This window comes from Rhododendron vialii, chromosome 1a (genome assembly GCF_030253575.1).
Source record: "Rhododendron vialii isolate Sample 1 chromosome 1a, ASM3025357v1".
In the NCBI taxonomy this organism is placed as follows: domain Eukaryota; kingdom Viridiplantae; phylum Streptophyta; class Magnoliopsida; order Ericales; family Ericaceae; genus Rhododendron; species Rhododendron vialii.
In genome coordinates, this window is record NC_080557.1 from 22160391 (window position 1) to 22172774 (window position 12384).

Below are 12384 nucleotides of genomic sequence, written 5' to 3' on the forward strand. Positions count from 1 at the left end.
AACGAACCTTAGTTTGAAGAATAAGAGAGGTGGAGACAAGAGTGCAAGTGTGCATACAGTAGGATCAAAATCTTATGCACGACATGCTCATGAATTGGTACTTAAAGTTGGTTTCTTGTTTCATATTTTCAACTTGCTATGTTTTTTGTTAATGTATGGACTAAAAACAAAACAGGAGGTAGACTCTGGGTTTGCACCTAGCTGAGCAAAACTTTATATACCAACTCACAGTAAGGCAGACGGGAAGCCTATTAATGACATTACAGAAGAAAATATAGTATGAGTTATCATGTTTTTCAAGTTTAAATATCATAATGACTAGCGCGACATGTTTCTTTTCCATTCGCTCTCTCTCTCTCTCTCTCTCTCTCTCTCTCTCTCTCTCTCTCTCTCTCTCTCTGCACAGTTTTTAGTTCATCTTTTGTACTCTAATTAAACTTGTATCAATTGTTTAGGAAGCAATTAAGGTCTTAATGGAATCGCAGCCAAATGGCTGGGAAGCTAATTCTTAAGGCAGCATATTTTGGTCCCGGGATGATATTTATTCTCAAGTGATTCCTACAAAAGAGTGGCGTGGTCCTGTTTCGGATTGTGGGTTTGGGCCTACTCCAAAAAGTAGGCTCAACTTGCTCAGATTCCCCAAGGTATAATGTGGCTGATGAAGAAGAGAGAATGAGAGACAAAGAAACTATATGTAAACTAGAAGATAAGGTGCATGCGCAAGCGGTTGAAATGAGCACTTTAAAATAACAAGTGGCTGAAATGAGCACTATAAAAGAACAAGTGGCTTTCATGATGAGACATATGCCTGAGTTTACTAGATCATAGGTTATTACATTTTCTTAACTTGATGAAATCTATAATGTGTATTATACCACTTTAGTTCAATAAAAGTATTATACCAGTTAAGTTAGTCTATATATGTATTTGTTTAGATTCTTATGCAAATTTTCCATTGCATATCTAAGGTTCGAGATGGTTGTAATGGCCCCTTTGATCAGGCTTCTCCACACGCACATCAAAGATCATCGCACGCAAGTCATGACATCGAATGTTCTAATTGAGGTACATTCTTACATTGTACATGAACTAAATTTACTTAGTTGGAAATGTGTGTTACAATCTATAAACTTCTTCTGTCATTTTGATATAACGTAGTTGGAAATAACTTTTTGGGTCTTACTGTCATTAATTTAGTGTTTGTATGAAAAGAATGGCAGTCAAGTCTTTGAAAATTTTGAGCAGTCTGCATCTAGGTAGGCTGTAGTATGGACACGGATATGAATACAGACACGGATACTGGACACGGAAATTTTAAAAAAATATATGAATATAGACACGACGGGGGACATGCCATGTGTTCCCAGCGCTCATGTCCCTTATCAAAAATATAAAACTTATTGGACATGCCACGTGGCGTGTCCAATACGTATTTGGGCGTGTCCCCGCCGTGTTCCCATGTCAATACGTAGACACAACACTCTTTTGGAGTGTCAGTGCTTCATAGGTCTGCATGGAGTTCCAACTTTCAAAATGAAACGGAAAAATGGTGGCTAAAAGTTCCTTTTGTAGTTGAATATGAATACAGTAGGGTCAGTGAATGCGAGTGTTTGCATTTTTTTATCGAGTCAATCAACATTATTTTTCTCTTTTGATTAACCTCATTGTGGAAGTGTTATGCTCATTGTTTCATTTGAAGATTGGAATCCGACTGCATTTCATATGATTCCTCCGGGTTTGTGGACTTACATGAGTAATGTTTCTCGAGCATGAAATCAATTACTAAGGCTTTGCTCAATCACTTTGATTGTAAAGGTGTCCTACTTTTGTTCTACTCCTATCCTAGTGAAGATGGGCTTCTAGCTAGTCATATCTTGCTATTGACTTAGACTATTATTTGGCCTTAGGCCATGCAGCTGTTCTGGTCCAATTTTAGTTGTGTTGCTTTATGGGATTATGATGCTAATGATGGTGCATTCAGACTTTTAGTGTCATGTATTCAGACTTTTAGTGTCATGCATACTGATGCTTTTTTCCTAGAGCCGTAGCTGTGAGCAATTTACATGTATTATGCTTTATTGGTGGAATTTGATACAAACTGCTACATCTAATATCATGGGAGTTAATTAAAAGATAAACTTGGTTCTTATTCTTTGTCATGTACATTGCAAGTAATAGGACGGTTTAGCTAAAAGCGTGATTTCAACCTGTCATTTTGAAAGCTTTTTCGGGATGATGTTAAGGATGGCATCGTCGACTTTTGATTAGTTTTCTATTCCATGTAGTTTAGGCAATATGCATACTTGTTTGATTGTGATATTTTGGCAGGGTTATGAACATTTGATCTACTTTTGAATGTCGACATGTTATGGAACATACCTTCTAGTTGTGGTATTTCCTATGGATTATTTGTTTCTCCAATGAAGAATGAATTGTTTTGCTTTTCGATATTTTTGAGTTCTTAGGAAAAGTTAGTGATCAGATATGTGGCGAAAGTGGCTAATATCTATTCTATTAGGGCAACTTGAATGTATAGTAATTTTTTTTTTTTTAAATAATGAACCTACACCAGCGTTTTTTAGTGCTGGTAAAAGTTTATGAAAAAATAAATAAATTAGACCTACACCAACGTTTTTGGCGTTGGTAAAGGTGTGCCTATACCAATGGCCAAAAGCGTTGGGAAACAAAGCGCTGGCACAAGATTCGATATACCAATGTTTGTCGCAAGCATTGGCACAAGAAAAGATATACCAGCGCTTGCCAAGAGCGTTGGTACAGGGCTATACCGATGGTCGACCACCAGCGCTTTATCCAAGCGTTGGTATAGGGCACACAGGTCTATAGCAGCGCTTTGCGACACCTATGCCAACGCTTTTGGCCGTTATGCCAACGCTTTTGGCCGTTGGCAAATCCCAAATTTCTTGTAGTGAATAAGTTAAAGCATACCCATATACTGGAAAAAAACATGATAACCCTTACAAGTGCTCTGATACCACATGTAAAACATTCATTATGAATTACATAATAAATAACATTAATTAAAATCTTGAACTATCATGTTTTTCACCGATAAAACATACTGCGGAAAACATACACACATAAGATTTGTACCTGTATCCATTGCAGAGAAACTGTGAGATCGACTGAAAGAGTGGAAGCTCTTGTGAGGAACAGTTTCTCTCTCAAAACTTTAAACCATTAAATGCCCAGCTTAATTGAGCCGAACCAACTTCATTGTCTGAGAGAGCAGCGATTCCTCTTCTTAAACCTAAGTTTCATCTACCATCATTAATGAAAGAGCGTTAATGTGAAAGAGTCGGGAAGTTATTATGAGTTTCATTAAAAGTGAGAGATGAAAAGTAAGCCATCAAATTATTGAGGGCCATTAATTTCTTATAGACCATGCCCACGGAAAGTGTTCAAATGGTACCTCTCTCCTTGATACAGTGATAAAAAAAAACCCCGGCATATTAGTCCAACCCGAATCCACAACATAGTATTTATCTGTAAGTCATATTGTCCGTTAGTGTAAGTAATGAATTGATAGTAAGATTAAGTTGAAACAAGTTTCTAGTTCTAGAGACTTGGAAAATTCTATGGCAAGATTATTAACACATTCTAAAAAGACCCTCGAGTTATTAACAGTTCCTCCCAGCCACTTAGTACATATGTGAACCGCGTATCAAAAGAACAAGTTGCCATTATATTTTGGGTTGTAACAGTGTGTTTAGCACGATATGGTATTTGATCAGATGTCGAAACACTTGCAGATATGTGGGTACCGTCAATCGCTCCAACACAGTCCAGTTTAAATTAAAAAAACAATGGAAAATAGAATCATACAAAGATAACAATGTTATTTCCAAATGGCCTAGAACATAATCCAGTACTTAAGTACATCATTCTAATGACTTCATATGCAGACAGTAATCCAACAAGGGTTCAATATTGTAGTTCAAGGTTACCAAACGCCCCCTAAATACTTGTAAAGCCGAAGTTTATATTCCCAACAAAATACACAAATGTTGTTGTCGTCATTACAAAAAGAATAGTATTGCTACAATAAAATTGGAAAAAAAAAACCTTGGCATTGGAGTCCCTAGGTCATTGCCTCTTGAGCCTTGCCCAAAGGCCGATCCTAATAGCAATGGTACAATGACATCTATTCACGCACCCATTTACAATGACATCTATGTACAGGGTGTGGGTGTTTAAAGGGGGGAGAATGGATGTGGTTCTAGTAAAATATCTAATACTGTATATTATTGCAAAGATACTTTTCGTGAGGAGAGCTTTGAGTGCGACAAGTGGCATAAATCAATTGGTTTTTAATAGAAATTTTTAGGGATCACATGTAAATATTGCATTAAACCAATCTTATAGATTTATTTTTTTTCAAATTTTAAATTAAAAAAATCTTACTCTTTCCCTCTTTGGCACTAAAGTACTTTTATTCCCACAACGAGACAAAAAATAGTACTATAAACTCTCGGAAAAATTTTAAAAAAGCCCTTGAACTTTTTAAAAAAACACCTGAACTTACTATTCTATTACCAATAAAGCCTCCACCGTCCAATTCCATCAATTTGTAGCAGATGGAGCTAAAGGAATGCGGTAACATTCCTACCCTCTTTTTACTTTCAAATTTTACCTCTCTCTCTCTCTCTCTCTCTCTCTCTCTCTCCCTTTTTTTTTTTTAGAAATTCGACCCCACACCACCAATCAACCCCACAACCAACCGCCAAAGCCCTAACCCCAATTTCAGAATTTCAAAATTACTTTTAACCTCTTTTTTAACCTTCATTTTATTTTTTACTTTATACTTCCAAAAATTGCTTTTAACTCTTTTTAGTAATAAATAAATATGCAATAAAGTACTTTTTTTTTTACTATTTTTCAAAACTTACTTTCATCATTGTTTTTAAACTTTCAAATTTTACCTTTTTCCCTCTCTCCCTCTTTTTTCTTTTTAAAATTCAACTACACACCACCAATCAACCCCACAACCAACCAAAAGGGAAATTTCGAATTTCTGCGAAATTCAAACCCTAAATCACATAGCGAATAAAGAGAGAGTTTCAATTGTGAGAGAGAGAGAGAGAGAGAGAGAGAGAGAGAGAGAGACGTATAATTTTAATGTAAAAAACCAGGGTTAAAGTTATTTTTTAATAATAAAAAACAAAGTTAAAGTAATTTTGATAAATAGTACGAAAAAAAATTTATTGCATATTTATTTACTACTAAAAAATGAAAGAGTTAAAAGTAATTTTTGAAACTAAAAAGTACAAAAAAAAAAAAAGAAGGTTAAAAGTAATTTCGATTTTTTGAAATTGGGGCTAAAGCTTTGACGGTTGGTTGTGGTGGTTGATTGGTGGTGTGGGGTCAAATTTCTGGAGAGAGAGAGAGAGAGAGAGAGAGAGAGAGAGAGAGAGAGGGGAAGAAAAGGTAAATTTTGAAAGTAGGTTTAAAGTAATTTTTAATAAAAAGTAATAAAAAAATTTTATTGCATAGTTATTTATTGCTTAAAAAAGAGTTAAAAATAATTTTTGAAGTAGAAAGTTAAAAGAAGAAGGTTAACGCCTTCCGTTAGCTCCATCTATTACAAATTGACAAAATTGGACAGCAGGGACTTTATTGTTAATGAAATGATAAATTCAAGTATCTTTTTGTCATTAGTTAAGTTCAAGTTTGCAAAGTTCCTGAAAGTTCAGAGGATTCTTTTAAATTTTCCCTTAATGCTCCTCATTAGTAAAAACTTCTTAAAGCTGACTCCAACACATGACTTAAACCTATATTAATCTGATTTTTATTATCTGTTCAAAAAAAATCTGATTTTATTCAAATGAAATTAGGGAGATTCAAACCCTCGATTATATTTTAAAAGGCTATTTATGCCCCTCAAAATTATAATGTTACCACTAATGTTTTTTTTTTTTTTTTTGAATTTATGCTTAAATTTGAATTTACTCATAGAAGTGCTTCGTACAAATGAACCTTTTATTCATTTTCTTACTCGCACTTGAGTAAGGTATGAGTGAAGGCGGCCTTACGGTACATATCTTCCTTCTTCAAGCCATTTTGGCGAAAGCAAAACAATCTTTTGACATGCTATTGTGTCAAAACTCAAAATGCTAAAAAGTACTTTGGCACAAAATTATTTTTGACTCAGTCTAGTTATTTGCTAAACAGCTATATTTCCTATATGTAGGAGACAACATAAAAAAAAACTGCTAAAGTCAATCTTGAAGATAAATGTGTCGCACTAAATAATTTCAACAAATTTAAGCAAGAGTTTTACCCAAACCAACAGAGCGATTAAGGAAAATTTGGCATGACAAGAAATTTGCCAAATCAATAGAGATGCCAGGAAAACAAGAATCAATTCTATGTATTGGGCATTATCTCGAGTGCCTTGCACACGGCCAAGTAACTAGTACACTGCTAATACCATATCAGAAATACACTCTTTTCTCTTCTATTATCCCCCCAAAAAAAGTTTTTTATTTTGTAACGACAGATTGGAAACAACAATATCGTTAGGGTACCGTAGACATGAACTTGAGACGGTGAGGATAATCAAGCTTCGAAGAATTTTTGTGGAGCCAAAATCAAAGCCCAATTTCCATGCTCCAAATTTACCACAAATTAAATGTTAAGGACCAAATCCAAATCACCACACTTCAACGAAAGCTATTCCAACCCTAACCACTTCCTATCCCCGGATCGCCTCTGTTACCGCTCAACTAACCCCAACAATTAGGTAATTTTACTATGAGGAGCTTACTCTAATTTGGAAAAATCACCCTTAAATGAAGAGAAGTGTAATTTCATCAAAAAAAAAAAATCGTATTTATTATGTCATGTCTTGGTGACATGACAAGTTCCATCCAAAATTCCAACGTTTTGCATAAGTATGGAGTTAATTGTCATGAGATGAATATTTAAAAGAATTAAGTGCTGTTCTAAACATTAGGGAGGTAAGTGACAATCAGCAGTAATAGTTTAGGAAGGTCTAATGTAAATTAGCCTTTCGGTTTTTTTTTTTTTTTTGAAATGATCAAAAGTGGAAGGAATGAACCAAAATTAACCAAATCCTAGATATAGGCACCTACTGCAAATACAGGCTGATTGCAGGCTGATGAAACGTCAGTACTTAAGAACGAATTGCGAATTAAAACGCCTATTGTCAAATATTTAGCCCATTGGTTGAGCTCTGAGACAAATCAAAACCTGCTGCAACTTACAACAGCAGAGCTAATGCTGCATCCCAAAAATACTTGCAAAAGATAGGGAAATTAGTCATAACTCTAACTATCAGGTGACAGCCAGCGCTACCATGCATTGTTAAAAAGAAACCACATAAATCCGGCTTGGACTGTAATTTCCAGCCGTTGCCAAACAATTGCCACTCAAGTTTAAGAATCTATCAGCTGACAAAACAAAAATTGAGAATATATCCAACCACAGGAAAAATGAATAGCCAACAAAAATGAATTAATCCACAGCATCAAATATATTCTGTTGTCCTCCAATAAAAAAAAAAACCCAGGTTCTCATGAGAACATCGTACTTGTCAAGGAGAATACATCTAAATACTCAAAAACTGGTTTGCTCAATCCAAGAGAAAGTGCAGTAAAAAGCTCGCCACCAATTACCACATACACTTACCTAAGCGACAAGAGTGCTGGCAGTGGTAGATTCGCTGCAAACAAGGAACAATTCGATTAGAATTGTGACCGAAGAGAAGCATGCAAGACAGATGATACCATTTTTAGCGCTAAACAGACGGTAATATAGCCCAAAACAAACGGACACAACATGCGCAACAAGCTTCAAACATTATCCTCCCTCCATCCATCCCATTTCCGATTGACAAACCTCACTTGAATGGACGATGGCATTGGTTGAAAAAAGTGTATACGGCATTGCCTAATACAACTAGCTTAGTATTTGGCCATATTCTTCCATCATGAGACAAAAGTTATTCACTAGTAAAACATAGCAATAGGAGCAATTTCTAGTCTGACAAAATACAACTGATAAGCGACATTAGTTGAGTACTAGATCACAAACAATTGAATCATTCACACACAATTGTACTCTGCAGACACTAGAATGCAACCTTATTTACCCTGAGGAATTGGACTTCCAACCCCACAGTCCAAAAGCAAAAAGGTCATGACTGGAGGAATAACAAGTGTAGCCAGCATTGTCTCCTGTAAATTATCTACAACATGCGGACATAGTTCAAAGTGTCGCCAATTTAAAATCGAAGAACACCTTTCCCCTGGTTTCAAGTCAATGACCAGTGCCACAGCCAGCATATCTGCTAGATCTTATTCTTCCAAGTTCCAACTGGCATGACATGACAAAACTCTCTCCTTCCACCCACCCACCAAAATGTCCCGTTACCTCGTGAATCAATACATGAATCATGCAAAAAAAAAAATTTTGACAATGTAAAATCAAGCATAAATATATTAGAAGGAAGGCATTAAGGGAATGCCGCCCATATACAATGCAAAATCAAGCATCATTTTGGAGTCCTTTCACATTTCTGACAAGTATCAGTTCCCATTTCTCTCCCCTTCTACAAATAGATGCATAGGGAGATCATCCTGTACATGGGTAGTCCCATGAGAGAGAGAGAGAGAGAGAGAGAGAGAGAGAGAGAGAGGGAGAGAGAGAGTAACACATGCAGATTCGTTACTAACTTACTAACAACTAAAATTTTGCTCAAAAAATCACAATTGATTTCACTGAAACAAGTAATGCCATTGCAATCAACAGAAAAACAAACGGCACCAGCTTTGCTAAAATCTTAGCTTCAGATCAGCAACATCAGTTTCTGATAGCAACAAATGCTTCGCAAATACGAGTTCTCTCTGAACTCTCTTGCAAGCTAATGCACCAGGTCTAAACAAAAGTGATCTGTGTGCTGAAATGGAGCACAAACAATTTAATGGTCCAATTTAAGTTTCATAAATTTGGTATCACTTTACCCAACATTACTTAAACAGCAGAAGTTCGAAACAAATGCATAGAAACTTACTATTTCCAGACAGGGGGAAGCTTCTTGGTCTTCTTGTAATAGCGAGCAAGTCTGTGAATCCTGCTCTCTACCAGGATCAACCTAAATTTGGAATCCTTATCCTTCCTGTTCCTCTCCAGATGCTTCCGGATGGCAACAGCTTTCTTAATGAGATGGTATAGGTCCTCAGGTATTTCAGGAGCAAGCCCTATGCATATATAAGAAAGCTGGAATCAACTTGCTTCCATTCCCAAAAAGATAATTCAAGCACCAGAAGAATACTGAAAATGAAGATGTACCATGGGCCTTGAGAATACGCAAAATCTTGCTGCCTGTAACACTCTTCACCTGGGCGATGCCATGAGAATCACGAAGAATGACACCAATTTGAGAAGGGGTCATGCCTTTCTTAGCAAACTTGCATATGTTCTCCTCAACCTAAAGACAGTAAGGCTAAGTTAGACTTGAAGAAAAAAAATATGAAATTTACTGGGGAACAATACTTGAAGCAGCTAAACTCAAATTCACCAAGGAAAAAAAGAAGAAGAAGAAGAGAGCTAGGAAGTTTTAACTGAAGAAATATGGTTATCAAACTCAGGGATTCCATAAGGAGAACAACAGATTAGTGCGAATAACATTTAAGTAGGAAAACGCTTGAAAGTACAAGCAGCAAGAACAACATACACCAGATTTCGTTGACAAAGAAAAGTTAATGAAACGAATTACATGAAGATTACCGATACAGAAGCCTATATGCATTAAAGCAACAGAAGGTTTGAGACAAACATTAGAGCCAAAAACCAGAAAAGGACAATTGTTGACATTCTGTTTACAAAATTAGAGCAAAAAAAAACAGAAAGAAGGTTTGAGACAAACATTTCCGTAGACTAATGACTTAGCTGATATCTCCAAACGATTTAGTTTTCCACAATAATCATGATCCTTTAGGTTAGGGAAAAAAACAGAATCAGGATAGACGAAAATGGAAATGCAAACACTCCTTGTTTGGTTGCAGTTTCCAAAATCAGTTTCCCGAGAACCTACGGAGCATTTTTTATAGCTTATTCGTTTACAACTGAAACGCTTATATCTAAACTAGAGCGAAACAGATATAATGTATATACACAGCTATACAGTCATAGGTACCCTTGGTGGATTTACCGTGTTAGATTACTAATGGGTGCGGAAACCATCCATCAGCTCAAAAGTCAAAACCATAAATTCCCAGCACATAATTTTTGGTACATGGACATTGAGCTGGAAGCCCAAGTCTCACAGAAATGGTTATTAAAAGGACTAGAAAATGTCCACTAATTAATTGATGTTTTCTCATGAAAGGGTTATTTTGAAACAATGTTTGAAAACAGTCAACTAATCAACTAAATTCGAACGAACACGTAATGGGGATTGGGTATGAGTCATTTCGTACAAAAGAGATAATAAGAGCAAAATGGGATTCATACATCCTGAGAAGAGATCTTCAGCCAACTGGGTGGGGTCCTCTTGTATGGAAGAGCTGAAGCTGATATACCCTTACTGATACAGAAACAGAATAGCAATCAAACTCACTTTTACAGATCCACGTGTATAATTCAATGCACGTATGGAGAGAGAGAGACAGAGAGATGGACGGACCCTCGACTGTGCATGCGACCCATGTCGACGGCGGCGGAAGGGACTGTGTCGCTGCTGCTCTGAGTCGCTGAACACGGCTTATTCCAAGCACACAAACCCTAGCATCACAAATGAAGAGGGAAAGCTAGGTTTTTATATGTTTTTTACTAATTACATAGGAGTCCTTGGAGTTGGGTTCGATTTCTGTTTCGAATCCTGTTAAATAGATAAATGGTATTCGCACCCCTCTCATTTTTGTTTATTTCCTCTCCCACGGAGGACATCCTTTTTATGGGAATTGCAGGACAGTGGGAAGAGGGGCAAAAAATACCCAAATCATGGACCAGTTTTTCGGAAATCAAAAGTCATGGGAAGGAGAAGAGTAATTCCAAAGTCATGACATTGAAAACAAACATGGACAAAAATACCCCCCTTTTTTCCTACACGACGTTGTTTGCTGAAACCCTCCCCAAAACGTGAAACCCTCCCACCCCCAAATCACTTTGTCAATCCCTAGCGCTGAACCACCCCCCGCCCCCCCCCCCCCCCCCCCCCCCCCCCCCTCTCTCTCTCTCTGTCTCTGTCTCTGTCTCTGTGTTGCTCTCTCCCTTCATCCTATTGCTCCCTCTTTCCTCCTCTCTTTCTTGCCAACCGACAACCAGAAAGCAACCCTCTTCCTCGATTAGGTTTCAGAAATTAAGTGGGTTTGAGCTTCCAACGCTGATTTGTTAAAAGTAAAAAGCTAATTCCTCGAGTTTCATCCACGTCCAGGTTAAGAGCTCTTGACCTACACAACTTCAATTTTATCTCATTAACACGTACTTACTATTGTTTGTTCCAGTGCTTTATTGCTGTTTTTTCCACATTCTTCAATTTTATCTAAATAACACGAACTTCAATTTTATGTAAGTGTCTTCGATCAGATTTCAGAATTTACTGGGTTTGAACTTCCAGCGCTGATTTGCTTCCGAAATCCCCTAGGTTGGAGATATTTTCTACTATTTCTTGCCGCCTATAATAGGTGTTTTGTTTACGATGATTTGTTGTATTGATTTGTCTGGGTTAGTATGTCATGCAGAGCTTTGTTCTGAAAAATTTTGTGGATTTGTAGTTTTTCTGTTTGATGTAGCTGTGGAGATTGATATAGGGAGCCCATTGATATATAAAACAAAGAACTTCAATTTTTAGTTTCCCATCTCTTTTCCATATGCCAATCGTGGTGCATGTGTGCTTTGGTTATTTAAAGCATTTTGCCACTGTGTATGTGTTTCTTAGGATTTGTGGTAATTTTTTTGATGTCTGTGTATTACGCTATATATGTACCATCTTAAATCACCCTCCAATTAACTTAATAGAAACTTAATGTTCTATACCATAGAAACTGCAAGGGTGTTTGAGTTGTCACTGAAAATTCCCGGGCAGAACTTTCGATTGTCTGCAAAAAATCAGTTTAAAAGTAGAAAAGTCAATTTTGTGTAGATAAAGGGGATCATTTTATTGGGGTTCTTGTAAATGGAAGAAGATGGTATTTATCTTGTTCTTTTCGTTGCGTTTTGTTTAGAGTATAGCTTTAACCTAGCCTTGTCGCGTGAGCGGCCAATTTAGGTGGCCTAGCAAACAACGGATGGTTGAATTTTCTGAACGTAGTTAGCCCTGTGTGAATGGAACCAATGGTAAACCTGCAAGGTGTTGGAAACTAAATTTTCCATTATCATGTTGAATGTTGAAGTTGGATGATG

The 12384-nt window shown here is 36.7% G+C and overlaps 1 protein-coding gene and 1 long non-coding RNA gene across 2 annotated transcripts; one reads left to right on the plus strand and one right to left on the minus strand.

Moving 5' to 3' along the window:
• The first annotated feature begins 516 nt into the window (after nucleotides 1-516).
• On the plus strand, nucleotides 517-1201 carry LOC131324776 (uncharacterized). The gene is made up of 3 exons (XR_009199432.1): nucleotides 517-581; nucleotides 620-828; nucleotides 969-1201. It is a non-coding gene; the product is annotated as an uncharacterized LOC131324776 (long non-coding RNA).
• A 6272-nt stretch (nucleotides 1202-7473) lies between these two features.
• Nucleotides 7474-10819, minus strand: LOC131324782 (small ribosomal subunit protein uS15). The gene is made up of 5 exons (XM_058356896.1): nucleotides 10667-10819; nucleotides 10495-10567; nucleotides 9331-9469; nucleotides 9053-9239; nucleotides 7474-7702 (listed from the first exon to the last, which is right to left on the minus strand). The coding sequence occupies exons 1-5, from the start codon at nucleotides 10687-10689 to the stop codon at nucleotides 7669-7671; spliced, it is 456 nt and encodes a 151-aa protein (XP_058212879.1). The 5' UTR covers nucleotides 10690-10819; the 3' UTR covers nucleotides 7474-7668.
• Nucleotides 10820-12384: the final 1565 nt, after the last annotated feature.